General features: G+C 44.7%; 5 protein-coding genes and 2 non-coding genes across 8 annotated transcripts; 5 read left to right on the top strand and 2 right to left on the bottom strand.

Annotated features, from left to right (window-relative positions):
• Positions 1-8135: 8135 nt before the first annotated feature.
• On the top strand, positions 8136-11793 carry CG12831 (uncharacterized protein). Of its 2 annotated transcripts, none has more exons than NM_001299225.1 (2): positions 8136-9087; positions 9145-11793. In NM_001299225.1, exons 1-2 carry the CDS (start codon positions 8393-8395, stop codon positions 9227-9229), a joined length of 780 nt encoding a protein of 259 aa, NP_001286154.1. In that variant the 5' UTR covers positions 8136-8392; the 3' UTR covers positions 9230-11793. The 2 variants fall into 2 exon arrangements, with proteins under 2 accessions (NP_001286154.1, NP_610258.2); NM_136414.3 differs by having other exon boundaries at positions 9145-9243.
• Positions 11455-11528, top strand: tRNA:Thr-AGT-1-2 (transfer RNA:Threonine-AGT 1-2). The gene has a single exon. It is a non-coding gene; the product is annotated as a tRNA-Thr (tRNA).
• Positions 11794-12244: 451 nt separating the features above from the next.
• On the top strand, positions 12245-12318 carry tRNA:Thr-AGT-2-1 (transfer RNA:Threonine-AGT 2-1). The gene has a single exon. It is a non-coding gene; the product is annotated as a tRNA-Thr (tRNA).
• A 73-nt stretch (positions 12319-12391) lies between these two features.
• CG12836 (uncharacterized protein) lies at positions 12392-13716 on the bottom strand. The gene is made up of 3 exons (NM_001299224.2): positions 13588-13716; positions 12708-13037; positions 12392-12636 (listed from the first exon to the last, which is right to left on the bottom strand). The coding sequence occupies exons 1-3, from the start codon at positions 13614-13616 to the stop codon at positions 12471-12473; spliced, it is 525 nt and encodes a 174-aa protein (NP_001286153.2). The 5' UTR covers positions 13617-13716; the 3' UTR covers positions 12392-12470.
• Positions 13717-16174: 2458 nt separating this feature from the next.
• Positions 16175-17889, bottom strand: Tsp42Er (Tetraspanin 42Er). The gene is made up of 5 exons (NM_078920.3): positions 17736-17889; positions 16989-17156; positions 16776-16928; positions 16422-16604; positions 16175-16364 (listed from the first exon to the last, which is right to left on the bottom strand). The coding sequence occupies exons 1-5, from the start codon at positions 17793-17795 to the stop codon at positions 16293-16295; spliced, it is 636 nt and encodes a 211-aa protein (NP_523644.1). The 5' UTR covers positions 17796-17889; the 3' UTR covers positions 16175-16292.
• Positions 17890-18718: 829 nt separating this feature from the next.
• Tsp42Eq (Tetraspanin 42Eq) lies at positions 18719-20180 on the top strand. The gene is made up of 5 exons (NM_078919.3): positions 18719-18849; positions 18920-19093; positions 19171-19323; positions 19507-19704; positions 19760-20180. Exons 1-5 carry the CDS (start codon positions 18790-18792, stop codon positions 19832-19834), a joined length of 660 nt encoding a protein of 219 aa, NP_523643.2. The 5' UTR covers positions 18719-18789; the 3' UTR covers positions 19835-20180.
• Positions 20181-20555: 375 nt separating this feature from the next.
• Positions 20556-24634, top strand: Pgant3 (Polypeptide N-Acetylgalactosaminyltransferase 3). Its single transcript, NM_136412.4, has 6 exons — positions 20556-21065; positions 21372-21472; positions 21825-22005; positions 22065-22231; positions 22653-23911; positions 23969-24634. The coding sequence occupies exons 1-6, from the start codon at positions 20932-20934 to the stop codon at positions 24128-24130; spliced, it is 2004 nt and encodes a 667-aa protein (NP_610256.1). The 5' UTR covers positions 20556-20931; the 3' UTR covers positions 24131-24634.
• The last annotated feature ends 83 nt before the right edge of the window (positions 24635-24717 follow it).

The raw sequence follows: 24717 nt of genomic DNA, 5'->3' as shown, positions 1-24717 counted from the left end.
CGTTCTGAAACTGTCAACGCAGACACGCCTACGTTCCGGGGTAAAAAAAAAGGCGGCGGCGGAATCGCAATAAAATAAATTGTTTCAATGCACGGCGAAGTAATCCGCTTTACGGTCGCCCATTCCTTGCGGTTTAAGATTTATGCACTGCTAAGACCCGATTTCCACTCTCTTTTCCTTATCTCGCAGAATTTTCCTTTTATTTTTCCAGCCCGAGCTCGGGAAAGGAAAGTGAAAGGGGTAAGTTGGGGGTAGCCCCATAAATTAGCCAAGTGGAATTCGGCTATTCTGCCGCTCCGTGGCACTTAAATACAGTTAATCCCGCATTGCTGGCAAACAAAGTTTGGCAATTTGGGCATCTTACTTTCGAATCCCTTTCTCCCTTTCATTTCATTTTTTCAAGACCAAGAAGCTGGGAACTTTTCAATTAAAGTGTTGAAAAATTTAAAGTCTCGCCGGATTAGAAGACGCGCGTGTTGAACACATGACAAATTAGCTTCCTAATGAGCCGAGACATAAATCCAGACCTGCCACGCCCCTCGCCACATAAAGATTCCCCGCCCACCGGGTTGACACGTGTACCGGCCCGTCCGCCCGACATTGGAACAACAAGGAACCCGGCGAGGCATTAGGACTTCATTACAGGAACACGACGACAACTCCCTGGCTGAATGCTTGAACGGCAGGTTATGTGAGCGTGAAGGTGGGTCCTGTGCTCCTTTATTGAAATTAACTGTTGATACAAAGGCTGCGAATCGTTTGAGTCGACAGCAAACGGCATTGGTTAATTAATGGGTGAGGGGCGATCGCAGGAGCGTCCAATTAGTACTGCGTTTCCAGCTGCTAAGAGCCTTTTACACACTGATTGGGCTTACATTTTCCTATTGATTTGGGCTTACTGAGGATTGCACCAGCCATTGCCAGGATACATAATGAAAGCCGTTTGATAACCAACTGTATTCCAAGAGGCAATTAACATACGATTATCGGAATAAGATTACATATTTGGAAGATTGTTGCATGCCTCTCAGTTCGGCAGTAAATTCAAAGCAAGGTATTTCATAGGAGAAAAACTTGATAAACCCAAATTAATACAATCATTAAAAATAAAATAATAAAATAAGTAATGCAATTTTCTATAAACTTTTATCGCTGGTGGAATAGCATTAGCTACGTTTTAATGAACGCTCTTACTGAATATCTTTATATCCAATGAATCTTCGATGATATTTTTCTGTGCTATCAGTTTAGCGGGCTAATACTCCACAGACTAATCCGTTCACCGTTACCTATTCCTGATATCCATAACTCACAATTTAAGAGCACTTACAAACACTTCAATAAAATATAACGAACCTCCAGTCCACTAAAGTCTCCCGCACCCACTGCCGCATTATCCACGAGGCCAGCGGATGTATCTTTGGATACCACTCATATTTATTTGCGCTTAGCTCGCATCTCCGGAGCATCTGTTATAAATAATAAAGGAAGATGTCCGTATATGTACATTTAAATGCTCATAAATTTGGACGCGGCTTTGCGTCCGGGTTATTAAACTGTAGTAAAAGGACCGCTCAGCCACTTGGCAGTGATTTCTGCACTGCCTACTTTCCGGGGACTCTTCACGCCACTCCACTTCATCCTACACCACTCCACTCCACTTCACTCCAGTCAAAGTCAGAGTCGATGCTCATGTCTGGCAGTAAAGGCCTGGCATTCGGACGATTATTAGCATAATAAAAACACAAGCACACACACATGATGACGATGGGTCTGAGCCAGGAGGGGATTGGAGGATTGGGGTATTGCGATTGTCTAAGAGGGGGCTAAATTGCTGGATGGCCGGAGTCAAAGGCAAACTGGCCGGGCCCAGCCTGGACAATATAATTTTATGGTCACATTTTTATTGTGCCAAAGAGTCGTCTTAGGCAACATCATTGCCATCATCTTCATGGCCATCACCATCACGCTGGTGAGTTGGCCAGGCGTTGAAAGCCTTGCCGGCATAAAATTTAAATGTTATGGCCCCCGAGTTCCCCGCCGTACACGTGTATCCATAAATGCAATAACAAATTTTTCGAGGGCCGGCATGCAGATGGACTCATGGCAACCCCAAACTGCGACCCCTTCGCCTCCACGCATACGGACCGCAAATTGCACCGGCTCCTGCACCTGGGAGGAGTCGCAGGTGCCAACGGTTGCCAGTCGGGCGAATGTCTGCGAATGTTTTAATTAAATATTCCATTTGCCTAAACCAGAAAACCAGAAACGCGCGCAGTTAGTTTCCGGTGCACGTTCTTCCTCTTTTCCATTTTTTGCCCACCCACTTTACGGAATAAATTCCGCAGAGTTCAGTGGTCAGCACATGTTTGCATTAGGGATTAGGAAGCCACGGGGCACCACTTGCCCCATCCGGGAAAGGGCCATCATTAGGCGCCAGTGCAGCCGAGTTAAAGTTTTAAAGTTCTTAAGTTCGTCGATTTTATTTGCAGTTAGTTTCAATTAGCCGTAAAATAACATTTGTGCGGTCGCCGGAAAATGTAAATGTAAATACAATTTAATGGTCGGCAAGCCAATAATGAGCCGCAGAACATTTCGCAGCTGAATAAATAATGACCGCATTAATTGGCATTTATTTAATGTAATCCCTTAATTGCTCATACGCCATGTGGGACTTGGTCGTGTTTGCCGAAAAATACTCGTTGAGCCAAATCGAAAATAGTGCAATGAGTCGTTTAAGCAGAAAGCTTTGACTATGGTAAATTAATTTTGTAAATATTTTGCATAAATTGTTGGCATGCGTTTGGCAGAAAAGTTACTACGTTTCATTGTAATCTGTGGCATACAAAACCAAATTTTGGCAGCAAAAACTTTCAAACGTAATTACATTGCCAGGCTTATTGTGCACATTTTTCTGATAGCCGTGACGGTTTCACAATTTAATAACAACAATTTACTTGGCCAAACACAATTAATGCAAAACAAATCCTATTACCTTACGAAATCATTAAAATTCAATAAAATCAAACATAAATTACGCAGAATTCCAATTTGGAAAAACTGTCCCAACGTGACACATAATTCACTGGGACCGCAGCGTACCACAGCCACAGCGAAGTACAGAAAATGCGTTTTAATGAAAAATGTCAAGAGGAAAACCCGAAAAGAAAACTTTTACAACCCACCCCGCTGCCAGCGGAAGCGGAAGTAATGCCAATGGGCAAATGGGCACGGGCAGGAAAAATGAACAAGGCGCCGACACATAATAATGCCATCATCATCATCAACATCATCGGTCCACAACAGAGGAGCCCGGAAATCGGCGGCAGTGGGGGCCATCGACAATGGGGGAAATTGGTAAAGCCGGGAGCAACAAATGACGGAAGATGTTTCAAATGAACAACAAGCCGGAGTCGCATGCAAATACGAAGCAGGGAAATAAATTAGATCCGGGCAGGAGACACAGGACAATGCCGCGGGCACGCGCAGAATTACCCCGTCACCATCCTCCCTCGATACCAACACCACACTCGACCCGCATTCCTTTGTATTGGATCAACAATGATTCCGCCCCAGATCGCTGGCCGTTTTGCGAAAAGAAGGGTCGCTCTAAGGTCAAATGTCAATAAGTTAAGTGGGCACCCAGAGCTGGGAAACTTTCGTGCAATAAATATGATTAAAACATATTTCCCGAGCCATCGGGTGATAAATGCGCCGAACTTTTCCCGGCTCTATCTGGATCTCTGGCTTAAAGCTCTCGGCGGGCGGCAGCAGATGCTGATATAAATCCAATTTAGTAGATCCCATAAAATGTAGGAGTAATGCCGCACGCTCACACCCACAAAGCACACCCACTCTGCGAGTCCCCAACTATTTGCATGATAAAAATCTTTCATCAAGCGCCAGCAGAAACAATCTCAGCCCCAGCTCAGACTTGCGACTCAACTTCTTCTGCATAATTCGACGATTGCCGGCGGTGCGGGGTCCTCGCCCCTGGCCTTTTGTGTGGTAAACACCTAAAGTAGTAAACTGGGATTTAAGCATCCCGCCATTCGAACCCCCGAACCACCACACCGCTACATGCCATTCCCATACCCATACACGCACACTCACCTACGTGTCTATAAAATTTTTACGTTACTGGCATCGGCAAGGACAAAAACTTTTGCCACTCAGGAGCAGGAGCAGCAGCGCCAGGAGCTGTAGATTGGGTGTTGGTTGAACGGAAACGTCCTTATGCAGGATATTCCATTTATTGCCGTGCGAGCGGCACGGGAAATTGGGTAGTCCTAGCCGGAATACATACATAAATTCAACCTTATGTGCTCCTGCCAGGACGCCGGGACTCGGGATGCCAGAATGCCAGGATGCCAGGCTGGCAGGACCCAATAGGGACATTATGTCGTGCGCCGGAATCTATAGAATATGTAAAACGCTTCTCGCAAAAAAGATTAAAAAATTTTGCAATTTTAATATCCGTCCAAGATTCAAGGAGAAAGTATCTGAGCACAATTCCCAGACAAAGTCGCTGGGCAAACAAACAAAAATTTCAAAAGTTCTTTTTAAACAAAAGCACTGAAAAAGGATATAACATTCGGGGGAAGCTATACATTGTTTGTTTATCTATGCATGCCCCGTAATTGTTTTGCCAGAAAGTTTTATAAGCCTCAGCTGCGATGCAAATACAAGGAGGAAAACTACTTTCGGCCAACTGTTTTAAATTAGATGGAAAAGTGTCCGGCAAGCAAACGGGTTGAGTAGAAATGATTGGCAACTTTGAACTGAATGGAGTTTGCACACCCAAGTCGAAGCAATAGTGCTTTCAAGAATATGTATGTATACCTCGCTGACCCCCAGAAATTTGTGTTTGAACTTCGCTTCCGTTCAATGAATCAACTTTTTCCGCCCGCAAACTTTTCCTTTTTAACTGCAGGATTTCCATTTCTTTCAAGGCTTTGACCATTACGGCACGATGGGTTGTCCTGCCCACAAAGCCTCTTAGAGCCATGAATTCCATCGTCCACAATGCTCCTTATTAGGCAGCCCGCGTTCACCTTGGGAAACATCCGCCCTGTCAGCCGAGAAGGTTGCCTAGCACCCGAAAAACTAGAAAGTGAAAAGTGTCAAGTGCACCGACTATCTGATACCTGCTACAAAGCTAATGAAATATAAAAGTTTTCTAGTTTTAATAAGCAATGGAACGGAGACAAGGTACTCTGAAATGAAGTAGACAATGTTGTAATCGAATGGAATCAACGAACCGAGCATACTCTTGATTATTACCACTACAGGGTAAAGGGGAATGGGGCACCGCACAAAGGACTCCCCGAACCGTTTCCATGGCCTGGCATTTAAGATAAATGATCGCCTGCCAACAATGCACAAAGAGTCACAAAAAGTTTGGTCACGTTTGTGCTATTTGGCGGCCAAGGCATATGCTGGGAGTCCTCGGATTCCGGGATTCTGGGATCCAGGGGGTGGCTGTCTAGCTTGCATCCACCTTGGCGCAATTTTAATATGTTTATGTAGGGGTGGCCAGGGGCTTAAAATTCAAGACACATGCTGCAGCTTAAACGTTTTAGAAATCTATTTTTCAAAGAAACGCATGACAGCTTGGTGGGCGGGCCAAGATGGCATGTGTGCGTGCGAATTGCATTTAATTGAATCGTCTGAGCAGCAGGTGAAAGTATTTTTAAGTATTTCCGTGCAGCGAGAAAAACGCAGGGAGTTGGAGACCAGTCCGACATTAGGTGGAAATTACGGTAATAAACCCAACCAGATGGTATCCCTAGCTATCATGATTCATATCGTAATTGTATCATGTACGTAGTATGTTTCTTAAGCCATAAAGACTAAAATAAACGAAAACATAACTAACAATCTAATCCATCTAAAAATACTACATTTTGTATAATTGCAACATCAAGTTTACAAACAAAATGTTGAGTTATCTAAATTGTTGGTATTAATAAATGGTTGAATACAGCATGAATTTAATTGCTCCGCCAATTTTTGTTATTTGTTAAACAAAAGAAAAGCAATAATATAAGTATAACTAAACTTCTGTTTTTTGATTAGATTTATGTTACCGGCAGTAGCAGTTTCCATATTGAAGGTTCTGCGCAAGGATACTTGCTTAGAAAAAATGAATTCCGTTTAAATTTCAGTTTGGCACAACCCCTTGCAACTGCTTCCCATTTCCGAATCCGCCACTTGCCACTGCAGTAAATCGGTGCCACATATGGCAACTTTACAAGTGGCTCGCGTCGCCGTCTGCGCGCACAATTCAAATAGAAATCAAAGTGGGCGTTCATGAGTTAAACACTCGAGGAGGCACGAGGCAAAAGGACCAAGGACCAAGAACCGAGGACACGGTACCATGGAGAAGGAGCCAGCGGAGTGACAAAGTCGCTGAAGCCCAGCGAGCTGAAGGCGGGCACTTGTGGTTTACGACCTGGTTGGCAGGAGACGTATCCTGGTGGCAGAAATAAAATCACATATGCCTGAGGATGGCTGGGCGGGATGGGAGCAGGAATACCCTGAAATGGCTGTGCCATTTCTTTCCTGCTGCGGATGCTGTTGGGGAAATTTATTATTCTCGTCTAGATGAGTTCATTATGCGAACAGCAGTTGCCTGTCGGGACGCTGCCTTTGAATGCCGAATGCGAAAACAATTTAATTTTATTGTTTTCCACATAAATTCGCTCCGAATTATGCATTGTGTAAAAAACATCATATGAATCTGAGTGGCACCCGCACACACATGCGATGGCAGAGATTGCTGGCCATATAATTGAGTCACGTTTGCCCAGGGATTAGGTTTGTTGTCCTCTCCGCTCGGGTCCCAAAATATTCAGATTTATGCCGCGAATGGAAACTTATTGGGAATTGCCATCGTGTGATTTATGGAAGCGACAAGCGCACATGCATAGTAAACTTTTCAAAGCGAAGAGATTCGATTGGAAAGCGGAAAACCCTAAGCTCAACACACATAGCAGTTGCAAGGGAAATCGGGCTCAAACCCATTCTCATTGTTTCAGCGCTTTTCATTCCATCATGGTTGAAGAGCTGCTAAAGTTTATGTAAATAGAGTAAACCAAAGAAAAAAAACATTCGATTAATTATTAAGATTGTTTATAGAGCGATTCAAATAATTAGTTCAATGGAAATACGTAGCTTAAGTTTCGTTCTTTTCCAAATAGATGCCTCATAAATTAGAGTTCAACTTTAAGATCCCATTTCCCACATTTGAACTAAAGAACCCATTAAGACCGCAAATAAACCTATTTCTGAAATGATATAACAACGCCAAGAGCCGTATGCATGGCTACGTGATTATAATGCCAATAGCCCAGATCCACCAGCAATGTGGAGCACACGGAGGAAGGAACGAATCCCGTGGAAAGGGGAGGACTGGGTATGGATAGCAAGAAAAATCAAAATTCGTGTTGGCATGCAAGTTCGATGGCTGCCATCCTGCGACGGGCGAACGAAATTAAATTTATCTGTATCAGTTCCACCGCCACAAGGATCGGGGGACGGAGCACGGAGAACGGGGTCCTGGAACAGCTGCAGCAGGAGATGAACACATGTTCGGACAAATTCATCTGGCATGTCACAATGCGCAACGGTATGCAGAAACATCCCAGAGGGTAGGACATTGTTATGGAAAAGCCCAAACAAGCTCTGGCATCCTAGTTTCTGGCCCGGGTGCAGATTGCACGTGACAGGACTCGACGAAAAGTGAAACTTGGCAAACATTTTGTTGAAACACTTTTGGGGCCGGGCGGGGAAACATCATCCCCCGGCTCAGTGGCTCCAAAATCCCCCTCGTTGGAGCGGTAAGTGTCATTAATCAAATGCCGCCCAATAATTTCCAACCCTTTGTGCGGTGCAGTTTCTGAAATATGAACTTTTTGCTGTGATGAATGCCGGCAGTCATTAATAAATTAGGGGTTAAAATGCCATAACAACGCCGAGGGACGCGGGATGCGGGATGCCGGATGGGGGATGCGGGACACACAGCATTTTGGCAGCCGCTGAAAAGTTGTTTATTTAATTGAAAGCGAAACGAGGGGGCTAACAGATTCGCTTAACTCAATTAAATTGGGAGCCAGGGAGCAGGCAGTGAAATCAGTTAAACTTTGATTTAACGATCCAAACACTCGCTGTCAAGCCCATATCATATTAAACGAAACTAAAATTAATTTGGGAGAAAGTTTACTTTATGACATAGAAAGCCACAGAAACCCAAAACCAAAAGTCAAAATTCACTTTATTGTCATATAGACACGGTTCACTTTCCTTCAATTGTATTTCTCACGAAACACATAAATTCTAGAAGTCCATCGCGTTCAAATCCCCATTTGTATCAAGTCGCGAGGTGAACGCCATGTCAGCATGGAAGATAGCCCCGTGTCGAGCACCGGGTATCCCCAAATTGGATGAGCAGGAGGAGAGCGACCTGGTGTCCAGCGGCATAGATCCCAGCGACGCAGAGGAGGAAACCGATCTGGATGCCGCCTACGATGAGCTGGAGGAGATGAAGCAGCGTCTGATCACACTGCGTAATAAGATAATAATCACAAATCCAGATGCGTGCCAGGATCTAAAAATTCGGGATCTCTGGACCCCAGAGGGCGGGGAACTGCAGGAGTTGCGTGACCAGAAGTGCCAACTTATTTGCCAACTTCAAGAGGCAACCCAGCACCTGAAGGACTCCCAAAATGAGCTCAAGGAACTGGAGACTTGGCGATGCCACCTCCAATTACGCATCCATCAGGCAAAGCGGCAGCTTAGTCAGTTCGAGAACTTCAAACTGAAGGTTATCCACCAATTCGGGCTGTGCATCGAGCGTTGGGAGAACCAGAAGACATGCAAACTGGACTGCACCACGTACCGCAAGGAAATGGCGGCCCACATCCTTCACGCGGACAACTCCCGAAAGAGCGTGGTGTACCAAAAATGCCACAAGTCCTACAGACGCCGCATCCGCGTCGAGCTTATGCTGGTCCGCGTTTTCCTGCACAATCTCTTCGAGGCGATGGTCAACGACTTTAGGTTCTTTAGCCGCCACATGAGCATTAAGTGGGTAACCTTCACCTCTCCCACCAGTATAAAGCTATAGTCCTCACTTCGTTTCAGCTTCTCCGTTGGATCCACAGACCACACAGTTCCGGAAACTCCAATCAACACTGTTTCTTCTTCCGACCAGGAGAGCCGCAAATAAATGTTCCAACAATTAATGCTTTAATTTACATTTTATTTTCGCGGGCCCTCTGCTTGTAATGGCCTGGGAAATGTCGCCCAATTAAGGTTATTGAGGTTCCGCGGACCTAATGGCCCTTTTGTGGCCAATAATAATTACAAAATTTCAACTCGAACGGAACCGTCGCGGCCATCATTAAAGCCTAGCTATCACGGACTTTCCGGTTGCCTAATCCGACTTTCGACGTCAGCCAAATGTGCTGGCATTCCCACCAGGATAAGATGGCTAAATACGAAACGGCATCAGATAAAAACAAAAGCAGATTTGTCTTTCCCCATCCTCGCTTCGAATCGAGGCAATCCGCACCACACACTGAAACCGAACGGAGCTAAGCTGACTGCCTCGGGCTGAAGGCCAGCAGCCAAGGCTGAAATCCTTATCCTGCTTCAACTCCTGCTCCAACTCCTGCTCCATTTCCTATTCCAGCTCCCATATCCTTTTCGGAGGTTTTCGAAATGCGTAAAAACTCAATTGCTGCGCATTTGACGAGGAGGTTGGCGAAGGGGGCCTGGAATCCGGGATCGACATGGGTCCCGGGTTGAGTGAGATGCTAGATAACGCCGAAATGGAATGGCGGGGAATGGTCTCCGCTGGCGAAAACGAATTTATTGGAGTCATGTGCTAATGCCAATGCCAAATTGCAAGGTTACAAGCGTTTAGAGGCCGGCTGCTTTACCAACTTCCCAACTTTACCACGAACGTTACATACTCTAACAATTATGAAATACTGAAAAGTACTTAAGAAATATAATGAAATATGATGTTGTTGTTTGATTTTGATCATAAATCTAGATGCACGTAATTTAATATAATGTTACTCCCTCCATTTCCTCTCTAAAATCAGATTTTATTGAAATCGATATTTCGATTTTCATTGCTGAATTTGACATTTAATAAAATCAAACTTCCGAAATTAATCGTATTAATGTACTAATTTTCAGTTCATTAAACCAAATATAGTATTATATTTCGAAATATCCTTTCCATATACCAATAATCACACATACACCCACCAGAGGAGAGTGCGCAAGCAGAGATGGAACATGTAGATACACGAGTACAGACACTGGCACAGGACAACGACATCGGACTGCTGGCGTTACAAGGCTAAAACACAGGAAACGCATTAGATACCTCTGCCCGATTCGCCAGTGGTAGTGCGAGCAAGGGACTCCCCTCTATTCCGAGCCCCAACGATGGGGCTGGGCTGGCGCGATAAAAATCTGCGTAAAGTGATGCGGCAATTTGATGAGCAACTAAGTTGGACAATTAGTTGCGAGTTTCTGTGCGTGTCCAGCTAAACTGTTGCTGGAAGCTGGGACACAGATACCTAACTATTTGCTGGTCAGGCGGTGCAAATGGTATTGGAAAAGAACGAAAAGTTAGCAAAGTGATTTATTGGGACAATACAGATACAGATAGTGCTGGATTGATCGGCAATTTTCAGGCCAATTTCCACACAATTCCCATTCACATGACCCCTGGCACCGCGATGACATTCGCTTCTAACGGAACTCCGGCTACTTAGCCATCGCCAGGGGTTTGGATTCGTGCTCTTGCTGCTCCACTGAACTCTTTGACAAGCCCGAGATGCGGGGAACAAAAAGAAATGAGGCTCACCGACTTGCTAATAAGCCGATGCCGACCAAAAAGAATGAAAGGAGCTGAGCAGAACAAACGGGTTGCCCCGAGCTGCTCCCCAGCAATTTCAAAGATACATTTCGAGTGCCCAAGTTTGCTCTGCTCTTCGCAGTGTGTGCGAGCTAACCGCAAAGTACAAATAATTTCCATTTGGCCAAGGCGGCGGCATTTGCATATATCTCCAGCCCAGCCTCGAAAAGACAAACATGCCCGTCGGCCAGTATTTAAATAGCTGGCAGATACGTCTACTTATAAATACTTTTGTCGTCTTCGCTGGCAAACGATACGGCACAAGTTGTAGATAAATATGGCATAGATTACATAACTAGTTCTGCTCTGCGCCGCTAGAAACTTTTTCCGTTTGCCCGCAGACGCCACAAATACATACATCGGATATCCCCAGCACAAGAACCCATAAGCATAAGAATCTGAGTATCTTCTGTTTACATGGCGGACCGTTTATTTATGAATTTGTCCACAGACTCACATTCCGCCCGATGACAAACGTAGCTTGAATGCGGCATTCTCACCCTGAAGCTTTCGATGGCGCCGTGGCTTAGTTGGTTAAAGCGCCTGTCTAGTAAACAGGAGATCGTGAGTTCGAATCTCGCCGGGGCCTAACCCTTAGAACGCTGATTCTGGGGTGTTTATTTTTTTTAGCCCCTATAATAACCGATATTTGCTGTGCTCCTAACGACTGTTTGTAGTTGTTGCCCTCGACAGATGGCACTGTGCTCCAATTGCGGCAATAATTGTTTCAATAATCATTAAAATTTAATTGTTCTGGTGGGCAATTCACCACCCCCAATGCAATCAAGTACTTCGCGTACAGAAAGCTTTATGAAAAGCTCAGCGACGGACGGACAAGTTTTTGTATAGAAATTTCCATTGAAAATATATTATTATTATTATTATTATTTTCAAAGTAAGCCAATTCTAATTGATTTTAGACATTTCGTATAGATAGATAAAGAATCTTCCAATTAAAATTAATAACCTATTTAATGGTTTCTGTCTAATCTTTTATAACAGTTGACAGTACAACAGTTAATTACTTCCAGTATAACAGTATAAAGGTAACCGTAAGCGTAAAACTTAAAAGCTTATTTCTTACCGTAAAATAGAACTTCCGAATCTGAAGCTCTTTCGAAAGACGTATTCGTAGGCGGCTGAGCAATCTTAATAGCACAGCCCCTGTGTCTCCCACATACCACCAGTTATCTTAGATTTAAAACAACTGAACAAATAACAATTTTTAAATTACTTTTCCAAAAAAAATTCGATATGGATAGTTATTATTCTTAAATTGAGAAGTTCTACGCCCGTAGTCACAACGGCGCCGTGGCTTAGTTGGTTAAAGCGCCTGTCTAGTAAACAGGAGATCGTGAGTTCGAATTTCGCCGGGGCCTATAGGAGAGGACAGCGTTCTGTTCACTTTTTCTTCCAATTATTTTTTTAATTATTTCAAATACCTAATAAGTTATTTTAAGTCAACACTTTGCTTAACCTTAACGTAATTAACAAGCAACTAGAGACAGTTAAGCTGACATCCACTTCGCGACTAATCCTTATAGACCAGATACAGCACAACGATCATGAAGTACGTGGGCCGCTCAAAGACCAGCTGGGTGAAGTTGTCCCGCTTCTCGTCCATTAGGTGGCACATGCGCTGGTAGACCCCCTGGTTCTGCTTCTCCACGATCGACAGCAGACAGACGATGCGGTGGCTGCGAATGCGATCCAAGGGTATCTTGGGGCTAAGTGATTAGGTGGCAGATTAGTTTGTGCCGCCACTTACCGCCTGTGGTTCAGCTTCTTGACCCGGTCGCGTATCTCGGCCGCTAGACCTTCGGCCAGCTGCAGAGCCCGCCAAGAGTCGTAATTGCGGCTGAAGCGGTCCCACAGCAGCCGCTCCTCGATGCAATCTTCGATGATCTTCTGGGCACGTTCCATATTGAAGTTGGTGTGAAAGAACTTCCAGTCGTTCTTGGGCTTCTCCTTCCGTGGCTCCCCGGCCTCTCCGCCGGTCGCCTCCCCTTCCGGATTTTGGGCCGCTCGCCTCCTGCTCAGCATCGACTCCGAGAGCAGGGCGTTCATCCGGTTGGTGGTGCGCACCGATGCGGTTATCCTGCGGATTGTAATCGGGGTAATTGATTAGTCCCTTGTTACGAATTACCAATCAGAATTCGATCGAAGTAATAATCACGGGTCATACGTACACACAGAGAAAAGGGGTTGGATATAAAGAAGGAAACTCAGTTATGGACGAGACGCTACTGGAACCTAAGATATATCTTTTTTAAAGAATTTAAGATTGTACTTATTTCACAGATAATTAGATATTATATTGAGAAAACTCTTGGGTCGGTCCCACCATTACCTTATTTCTCAGGCACTTCATTGTTTTTTACAGTGTAACAAATGTGAATACTAGAAAATGGAAGGCTTTCTCCTTTTTACAATACGTACATTCTTACAGGTATCAAAATTACCACATATCCATAATTGTTTAATACATTCACGCAACATGCTCTACAATTTGTAGCAGTGTGATTGGTTTGAAGTACTTAGATACATTCGCGCTAGTAGTTTCATTAGTTATTTAGATTATTTATAGTATTCACTGCGAACATCTTTCCTCCACGATGGGACCCCTGACTTTGCCGTCCGATTCGTACCGCGTTTTCATGGTGGTCCAGGAGGTCATGGTGTCCCTGCAACCGATGGGCTTCCGTCTCCGGAGCTCGCAGCTCTGCCAGCCGGCAGCGGGAAAACAAACACCGAGCGCTGCTATCTGCACACTGACAGGAGCGACATGCCGACACGAGTTCTGCCCATCGACAGGGCCTCCAGTTGGTGCCCCGCAAGGGGGTCGGATGGGGTATCCACACGTCGTCAAAAGTTCATTGAAGCTTTGTTGGCTTAGGTCCGCTCTCCAGCCGGACTAGGGATGGCATAGTTTCGTATATTTTGCATAGAGCTATCAAAGGGTTTCCCGCAAACATCTCACGATGCCATCGCCGACTTCGAGTTGGGCCTCGGCCTTCCGGCTTGCGTGCCGCTTATCATAAATCCACTGCCGGGGCGCTCCAATTGCAATCCGCCGGATGGCGGCGGAGACGTGGGTGTCATCGCCACCAGCCACTCGGCAGGATTTTCACGGGGCTTGGGCTTAGTCAAAGGCAAAGGCAAAGTGTTGCCATATGGACGTGCGGGATGGGCGAATCACTGGGCCCAGGCGGCACGCGATTCCCTCTGAAGTTGATGACTTCTGATCGGCTGCCCTGTGACACCTGGGCGCGGTCGTCGCGGCCAGGTGAGTGTCTTCGTCTTGGGCGCGAACTTTCAAGCACCTTGATTACTTTTATCGCAAAAGTTTCGCTCGCTCGGCGGCAGCGTATGCAAACTTCGCGTTGGCGCGGCAAATTCAATCTATCGCCATCCATCTACAGGCCCATATATATGAAGTTATTAAATTGAAATAACTGTCAAGTCACGTGCATGGAGCGCGGAGTTGATGACTCCTCATTGCGCCCAAATGGGCGATACAAGTGACCGGGAAATGAAGAGGAACTGAGCATTCCACGGAGGAGCATTCTTGGGGTAGGGCAAAAAACAACAGCTGAAGCCACAAGAATAGAATCAGTTGCTGGGGGTACTGAGGAGAAATACTTAATTTATAATAGGCTCTCTTATTATTCGCATTATTCTGCCAGACACAGAAAAAAGATTCGATTTAATTGGGTTAATTAATTTGATTTCTTAAACATTTAAAAATTTCTGCGCAGAATATCCAAATACATTAACAAACTATTTCAGAATTCTTTTCTTAGATAATTAGAAAATGTCAGACGCTCTTCATGTTTTAAGAAGATATTTTTCACAATTTTTAAAGGAAAACAATAAAATTTGTTATAAATTCTGCGTTTAATTAGTTTTCTATGCGTTGAAATATGTGTATACCTTGTGTATTTTGTTATTTAAAGACACTTTTGTTAGGGACAATTTTATTTTGAGTGTTCTTTAAATGAATGTGTTTCGTTTCTTTTTCCATTTGATATATAACTAGTAGGTATTACCTACTATTGGATACAACTATTAGACTTTTTAAAATGCATAATTAGTCAGATTAATTATTTTTTCAGCAGCTTCTGAGTTATCTAAGTATACCGATGATTGACTCCAGATTGAAAATGAAATGTCGTTTATTGGCATGGGTCTAATTGCTAATTTATCTGCCGCCTGGCTCACAAAAGTCCATTTCGGATTAGCCCATAATTTCCCAGGGACGCACTCCTCTAACCGCCAAAACGAGGGGGCCGCACGAATTCCCAACTAGTATCCAGGTGAATAATTTCCAATCACAGAACTTTTCCCGACTCGTGCCTAATGGATGAGGGATTCGGAACGGAACAACCGAATTTGTGACAGTTTCCGTGTGCGTGGGCGAAAATTAAACAACAGCTAAGCAAATTAAGCAATTTGTACCGCCGTGCTCCCCGCAAATGGGCGGAAATCGGGGGGCGTGGCCGCACGAGCGGCTCGAACTCATTAGCACCTGAGTGCACGCGACCCGCGAAATGGGACTAGAAATGGCATAGAACTCACGCTTGCATGCGACTCATGGCAGCGGCGCCTGGAAGTATGCTTCACTTCACCCAGGCGATGGGGATAGGATTTTCGGCGAAACTGCACGAATGGAACTCACAAATGAAACTGGCTGAAGGCTCCGGCTCCAGGAGCTCGAAAGCATAAAAGCGCAAATGGCATGCAGGTGAAAGGAGAAGGCGAAAGGGTTGAGCTGAGTCCTCCAACAAGGTGTATGGTTTGATGGTGATTGGCTCACGACCCCAAACGGCGGGCCAGGGGGTTTGGGCCAAGGGGAGGACTCATGTCACTCGTTAGCTGGTTCGGCTGCGATTTGATTTGAGTTAGCATGTCTAAGGACAACTCAGCGGCAATTTTCGGCCCGGGGAGCCATCGAATGTGTGCCAATGTATTCTAAATTGTGTTTATTTTGAGTAATCTGCAATCCGGCTGAGGCACATCTCGCATCTACACACCCATTGCCTGACTTCGCCAGACAGTTTGGCAATTAAAATTGTAGGTTGCCAGCTGTCGACGCGCCGCATGCAAACCAAATAGCTTCTAAATACGTAGATTTTATACGTACACGGCGAGAAAAACCAATGACAAGAGTACGTTACTTTCTGTGTGGCCCTGAAAAGAATAGTTCGCATTAAACGTGTAAAAGCATTTGTTTTTATTTTACTTAAAATTTTATATTTCAGGTATCAAAAAAAAAAAAGAATTCACAAATGTGTATGTACATATATACAAGACCTTCTACTACTATTATTAATAATATTAATCATGCGATGGTTCAATACGCAGAGCGTCGTAGTTCGTTCCTTAAGGACACTCCCATGATTGTGGAGAAAGTGAAGGCACCTATCTATAAAATACAAAGTACTTCAAGCGAATGAAACCAAAAACTTAAAGCAAATCCCACCTCAATGACCATCAGCATCCAGCCAACAATCTTAGGACCCTTGAGGAGCTCCTCGTACTGGGTCTCCATTTTGGCCAGACAACCGTCTCTGTAGGGCGTATCATTTTGGTCATAACAGCTACTTGGAACAGTTATGTAGGCGTCTCCATAGTCCTTTAACTTGTATATGCCACAGCACTGGTACTGCAATTGAAAATAAGTTAATAGAACCTTTACCTTGGATCATAACCTGAATACTATCTGCTAAGTTAGGTACTATGATTCAAAGTAAAGTATGCAAGTGTAAGCCCGAAACCATAAGCCCTAGATATGTATGTTTTTAATCTTATTGATTAATTTCCTAATTAAACTTACCTGTGTCTGGTACTCGGCCATTGCGTCGAAAGTGTTTGTCTGCTTGGCAAAGGCTTGTTTCAGCTTGGTAATGGAGTCTTCTTCGAAATGCATACGGAAGACAAAAAGCATGACTATTGAGACGATCAGCATTACCAGCATCGAGGTGGCATACTAAATCACGGAAAGATAATTAGTAGCTGAATAATATCGTATTGTACAGTAAAAACTCACCGCCCAGGTAACACAGATGCTCTCCTTAATGGCACCAAAGCATCCAAAAAATGAGAGCAAGAAGACGATGGACCCAACGGCAATGTACAGTCCCAGGATGAGTTGGTCCTTTGGAGCTATTTGATCGATTGCTATTACATTGACCACAATAGTGGCGATGCCCAGGACCTGCAAATGAATCAATATATTTAAGGAACTTTCAGACTAGAACCCACGCCGAAGTTATGGCTGCTCCAATATAATAATATATGTATAATATAATAATAGATTTATAAACACATTTAGATCCCTACTTCCATTAATCATTCCCGCCATCCACTTGGCCCAGATAACGACGACAACCCATGAGCTGACTCACAATGTGGGTTTAATAAGTTAGATTGAAGCTTTATTAGCACTTTGTAAACAACTCATTGTTACCAAACCGTCATCAAATAAAGAAAATTTCTCAACAATGATAACAATCTCTTATCTTTGCTGCCACCGAAACTCAAAATATTAATCCGCGAAGTGTATGCATAGAATAATGTGTATATCATATTTATCTTATGTTTTATTGATCTTTTCTTTTTGTTCAACTTTTTGGTAAATGTTCTTGTTAAGGTAAAATTCGATTGTCATAATGAAACCTCTAAAAGCAGTGCATTGATCGAAGCACTTAATTATATCATATCATTTTATAGAACACGATTTTTGGCACAGAGATGGAAACATACATGTATGTAAGATGGACAATAATTAACTTACCGCACAAAGAAAATTGAAGAGGAATGCCAGATACCTTATCATCAGCGGTGACCAACCCATGGCGTAAATAGCAATTCGACTACGCGTGCTCGTTTTTTCAGTAGTTACTAATTTTTATTTCGATGGTTACTCCTAGACGGCTATTGCTGTACTAAATAGGTGGGCAAATACGAGTCTCGATTGGGTTTTGTTTGGGTTCGCCATCAAGTGTGAGAATGCACTGGCAAAAGTGAATGTGTAGCTTGAAATTGTTCGCTTAATTCAAATAATTCATACAACACTTATATAAAAAAAAAACATTAATTTAGGAGTATAGATTTATAGACGGCAACTATAAGTGTATACCATCACATTAAATGGCTGCAATACTTTATTGCTGATTTTTTCAGGTGCAACACATGACATTGCTCCCAACTGATTAACGCCCAGATTAAGTTCGCTTTCCTCTCTTCGGAAAACCTCGCTGACCATGAAACCAACCAGACCAAGTGCCCCAAATCTGATAAGTAACTATGCTCTCTCCCAGAAAGCTATCTTTATTGCACTTCAGGCGATTGCTGTTTAGGGTGGACACTCTGCAATGCCTGATAACACTACTATTAATTAATCGCTTCGAATATGAATAAGCTAAGTAATACCTTGAGAACGTACATTTAATACCCATTGATCGCCCCCATTTATTTTTCTTACGTCGCATGCTAAATATGTCCACCTGAATCACACCCTGCCCATAGATATTCCCTCGCTGTTTTGGTAGGTGAACCAATATCGAGCGAATTTCCATGCTCAAGTGCTCATCAAATACAACAATTAGGCAGGGAGCGACCCTAGTCACAACGCTCGCCAGTGGATGGGAACCCAGCTCTTTGCGGAGAGCCTTATCAGCCCACAGGCCGGGTGCTTTTGATAACTCTAAGCCTCATTGGACTGCGCCGTTTGGCGTTTGCTGTTTGGTTTTTGGTTTTTGGTGTTGGGCGCTGCCTTTCAGTTGATTTCCGATAGCGAGTGCGAGTGTGGGCCAAACCGACATCAAGACACCTGAAAATCCACCAAAATGAGCTGCGGCACGAAGGCATTGAAGGTGTCCTCCTTCGTTTTGGACTTTCTGTGCTGTGTGAGTTGTTATCACCAAATCGCCAACTGATAGTATATTGTTATATGCCTCCTCTCTCTATCACTCATAGGTTCTGGCGGCACTGACCATCGCGGCTTGCTCCTATGCCCTGATTGCTTTTAGCCACAGCGTAGCCATCCGGGTGCCCAGCATCCTGGGCATCGTCCTGGGCGGCCTGCTGTTCTTCAGCACGATCTTCGGCTGCATTGCTGCCCTGCGGGAGAGTATTCGCATGACCTGGATCGTGAGTAGCGCTCTATCTAGTACCTAGTGGCCAGGTGACCTCCAATATTAACTCGACCGTCTTGCTTCGCCCAAAAGTATGCCGCAATACTGCTGGCCCTGGTTTTCAGTCAGATCACCGTCATCTTGGCCCAACCCATCAACTATGAGCTGCTGGCCAACGAGACCATTTACGACGCCTGGCAGGGACAACTTTACCACTCGGACAGAATGTCCTACTTTGAGATCAAGGTGAGCTATGTAGGGATCCTTGGAACCTTCTCCATATATAGCAGACATGAGTTCCATTTTCACTTTCTCGGAAAAGGCATTAGGAAAATGGTATCAGTTGGCTTTTTTTTTGAAATTTTATCGAAATCATTTCGCAAGCTTGTTATCTTTGTTTAACCAAGTACTAAACGGCTTTTCTTTTAGTATCACTGCTGCGGACAGACGGGGCCCGCAAACTATCCGGATAGTGGCCTGGTGATTCCGCAAAGCTGCTACTTCAACCAGAACGCCACGGTGACTACGGATCTCTATACGGTTGGGTGTAACCATCAGTTGGCAGCGGCCTTCGTCAAGGGAACTCGCTGGGAGAAGATCACGGATTGGTCCGTTGTGGGTGTGGAGGTAACTGAATCCGATCACTTGCGATCCTTCAACTCATATTCCAAATGCTCCTCAGATACTCACTGTCATCATCGCCGGACTCCTGGCTATAACCTTACAGAATGCCGAGCGCCGCCGTCTTTACCGATAAAAGCTGGCCTTAAGTTTCTACCAAAAGTATTAGAACTGTACGAATGTGAAAGTGTTCCTAATTATATGAGGGAGTAGTTGCCAAAACATGAATACATTAAATTGGTAACGTTAATATATTTCAACCGTATTTAAATTGCTCAATACAAAATTTCAGAATGTATGCAAGCACTTTTATAAAATTAGTCACACTTAAACCGATTCGTGGTACATTTGGAATGTTGTGTCGCTTTCGACGTCTGGGTCTAAGCTGTTTTTATGTGCAATACTATGTATAAGAAAAGTATGATTATATATTTAACAAGTCTATGAAGCTTATTAAGAAAATAAACAATTTAATGCTTAGTATATTTCAAGTTGCAGTTAGGTTAAATTTGCTTAACAGACTTAAATTTGCATAAGATTTAAAATCGATATCAATGCGCGCCGATACATTTCTTTTTCACCACAGCTATCGAGCCAGTGAAAACAGCTGCTTGCTCACAAGTGCTGCTACGGTGCTGCTAAAATATTTTAAAATTAAACACACGACTCACATCTCATTTCATTTGTACACAAAGAAAAATATCGCAGAACAAGTCTATGTTAAGCGTTTAAATAATGTGCATATAATTAAAACATGTTTTACCTACCATACCGAAGCACCTTATTGAGGCGAACAAACTCTTGATCCATCTGGAAAATAGCCAGACTTACAGCGCTTCTGGTTTCGAACTACTGGTTCCGTGAACTGTTGTCAAAAGTAATGAAATGCTGGAGAAAGCAGTAGAATGATAAGTTTAGGCCGTATTTGCACAATTACTGAGTAACTAGTGACAGCCGAACAAGCGCCATGTATTCATAAGCACCTGCCGCGCACCTGCCAATTCGAATTTAAAGCGGCCCCGGAGCAGAAGCGACGCATTTCTTCGCCGAGCGTCCGCAGAGTCGTCGGATCGGATCGGATCGGTTTGGATTGGATTGGTGACTAAAACAGTTGGACAACAACAGCGGCTTGATTAGTTGGCAGTAAACAGAGCTACCGAACGCACCGGTCATTCACTCCGCACCGTTTTGACCAGAAGCAGTTCCAGTATTGGTAGCCAATAAGCCACAGCAATGGGTCTCCGGTTCCAGCAGCTGAAGAAGCTCTGGCTGCTCTACCTTTTCCTGCTCTTCTTCGCGTTCTTCATGTTCGCCATCAGCATCAACCTGTACGTGGCCAGCATCCAGGGCGGGGACGCGGAGATGCGGTGAGTAGTTGGCCCGGTAATTAACAATGGGCCCATTAGGACGCGCCGCTCGGATTGCACAACTTCCCCTGGGGCCCAAATGGGTTGCAAAATGCAAGTGTTCCAGTCGAGTGCCTCGCCTCCGCGTTTTTTAGCTTCGATTGCCGAGGCACTTTGCATTCGATTTGGGTCTTGGGTCTCTGTTTGTTTTGACATCGCTTCGCGTGATTCGATGGGCCATTGTAAATGCTAAGTCTTAATATCGCTCCATTGTCACATCTTGGCTCATTTGGCTATTGTGGATCACTATGCCGATTTCCCGCACAGTCATCCGAAACCGCCGCCCAAGCGCCGCTCCCTCTGGCCGCACAAAAACATCGTGGCCCACTACATCGGCAAGGGAGACATCTTTGGCAACATGACAGCAGGTGAGTGAGATGGTTCCACCTAATCATCATCAGTTAAGATTGGTCATTGGGGTAATAAAACAGTTTATTTGTCTTTTATCATTCCCAGTTACCCTTAGTCATCAATAATAGACAGTGCCATTAAATGGCATTTCATTTTACCCTCTGCACAATTGGTTTAGGTGCTCGGGAAATATTTAAGACTTCTTTAATTACCTTAGTATCATTTTACTTTCGACGCATTAGGGAAGAACTGACGAACTTTGTTTTGAAACTACAACCTTAGTTGCACCATCGTTGATGGAAAATACCTAAAGAGAGTTTCCCTCAAATGACACAACATCAAAATGCATTAATCCCCACTCGCTTGCAGATGATTACAACATCAACCTGTTCCAGCCCATCAACGGAGAAGGTGCCGATGGGCGACCAGTTGTGGTGCCGCCTCGCGATCGCTTTCGCATGCAGCGCTTTTTCCGGCTAAACAGCTTCAACCTGCTGGCCAGCGACCGCATCCCACTGAACCGCACCCTCAAGGACTACCGCACACCTGAGCAAGTATAAGCCTTAGCTTACTGAGAACCTTTTCTAATGCATTTCTTCTCCTGCGCAGATGCCGCGACAAGAAGTACGCCAGCGGTCTACCCAGCACGTCGGTTATAATTGTTTTCCACAACGAGGCCTGGTCCGTGCTCCTGCGAACCATCACCAGCGTCATCAACCGGTCGCCGCGCCACCTGCTTAAGGAAATTATCCTGGTGGACGATGCCAGCGATCGCTGTAAGTCTGCATAGTATAATCAACGTATATTCCGAGAATTCCATCTGTGTGCAATAGTATTGTCGACCTTGGGCGAAGCTTCTTAATTTTGTATTACCTAAAGGACATTTGGTTCTATTGCCTGCGTACTATTCCCGCGAATGGTTTCAGTCTACTCCACCAAACGAAACTCCTAAGAATGCAATATATTTAATTTGTAAAACATAGTTTTGGGATGATTCACAATATTTGTTTCTTATCTTGAAAACGGTCAGTGTATAAGTTTACGTTGATTCATTAAAAGTAAATTCTTTGTCTAACATGCTAGAAAGTTAAAACTACGAAGTAATAAAAGAATCGTAACTCTTGGAATTTACATATAAATGACATACATTATGCGTATCTGTATATAAAACTTTCCTAATCAAATGTTCTTCCAAAGCATATTTAAAACGTCAACTGGAGAGCTATGTGAAAGTGCTGGCGGTACCCACGAGGATCTTTCGCATGAAGAAGCGAAGTGGCTTAGTGCCTGCCCGCCTTTTGGGAGCCGAAAATGCTCGCGGCGATGTGCTGACCTTCCTCGACGCCCACTGCGAGTGCTCGCGGGGATGGCTGGAACCACTTCTTTCCCGCATTAAGGAATCACGCAAGGTGGTAATCTGCCCGGTAATCGACATAATATCCGATGACAACTTTAGCTACACAAAAACCTTCGAGAACCACTGGGGCGCTTTCAACTGGCAGCTGAGCTTCCGTTGGTTCTCCTCGGATCGTAAGCGGCAGACAGCGGGCAACAGCTCCAAGGATAGCACTGACCCGATTGCCACTCCCGGAATGGCCGGCGGATTGTTTGCTATCGATCGCAAGTACTTTTACGAAATGGGATCCTACGACAGCAACATGCGCGTTTGGGGCGGCGAGAATGTGGAAATGTCCTTCCGCATTTGGCAGTGCGGCGGTCGTGTGGAGATCAGTCCCTGCTCGCACGTGGGTCACGTGTTCCGCAGCAGCACGCCCTACACCTTCCCCGGCGGCATGAGCGAGGTTCTCACGGATAATTTGGCCAGGGCCGCCACCGTCTGGATGGACGATTGGCAGTACTTTATAATGCTGTACACCTCTGGACTGACGCTGGGAGCCAAGGACAAGGTGAATGTTACGGAGCGTGTGGCGCTCAGGGAGAGGCTCCAGTGCAAACCGTTCTCCTGGTATCTGGAGAACATATGGCCAGAGCACTTCTTTCCAGCTCCCGACCGCTTTTTCGGCAAGATCATATGGCTGGACGGGGAGACAGAATGTGCCCAGGCCTACAGCAAGCACATGAAGAACCTACCAGGTCGTGCTTTGTCACGAGAGTGGAAGCGAGCGTTCGAGGAAATCGACAGCAAGGCGGAGGAGCTGATGGCGCTGATCGATCTGGAGCGGGACAAGTGCCTTCGCCCCCTCAAAGAGGATGTGCCGCGCTCATCATTGTCTGCAGTAACCGTAGGCGATTGCACATCTCACGCCCAGTCGATGGATATGTTTGTAATAACTCCGAAGGGCCAGATCATGACTAACGACAACGTCTGCCTGACCTATCGACAGCAAAAGCTGGGTGTGATCAAGATGCTAAAGAACCGCAACGCCACCACTTCGAATGTAATGCTGGCGCAGTGCGCTTCCGACTCGAGTCAGTTGTGGACCTACGACATGGATGTAAGTGTATCACAGCTACGATAATTGCATTAGTGCTAAAAATGTATTCCTCCACAGACTCAGCAAATATCTCATAGGGACACAAAGCTCTGCCTTACTCTGAAAGCGGCGACTAACTCGCGTCTCCAAAAGGTCGAGAAGGTTGTGCTCAGTATGGAATGCGACTTCAAAGACATCACACAGAAGTGGGGCTTCATACCACTGCCATGGCGCATGTAGAGAGTAGGATGTCATGCCGGTGCCAGGACATTTAATCCAATAACCCTGCCAGCAACTTTTTAACGCAATGTGATATTTATTGAAATTGTTTTAACGAAATTCACTCGTTAATTTGTTTATGTGAACAGTAACCAACCCACAAGCACACGAACTTCAGACACCTGCAGTCCTGTTGTCTAACAAAGCCTGATTTCACTGTCGCAATTTAATATTTAACTGCGCGTAAACATGAGCAGCAGCAACATATGTGTGACAGTGGAACCAGTCTTTACCAAACAATCGTACACCGATACAGACCCACTTGAATTGTTTTTAAAACACACTAACCGAATGCGTGGGAGAGCTTTTCTCCCCCCACGCATTGCGACTCTATCAATCTAGATAGCATAGTGGTATGCTATATCTACGTCATATTTATTAAGAAGAGTTAGAAAATTTTTAGCTGTACTTACTAACCTCGACCTTAATTTTTATATCACTTGAATAAAGCAATCGAATGTAGAGAAAGCTTCGTTGCAATCTGTTTCTCTTTCCCTGACTTCTTATCGCTGGCCCCTGGGAAAGGTCGCAATGCACTCGCTTTAAAT

Source organism: Drosophila melanogaster, chromosome 2R (assembly GCF_000001215.4).
Source record: "Drosophila melanogaster chromosome 2R".
Lineage (NCBI taxonomy): Eukaryota > Metazoa > Arthropoda > Insecta > Diptera > Drosophilidae > Drosophila > Drosophila melanogaster.
The sequence above is the reverse complement of the archived record's forward strand: the minus strand, read 5'-3'. Positions and strand labels throughout refer to the sequence as shown.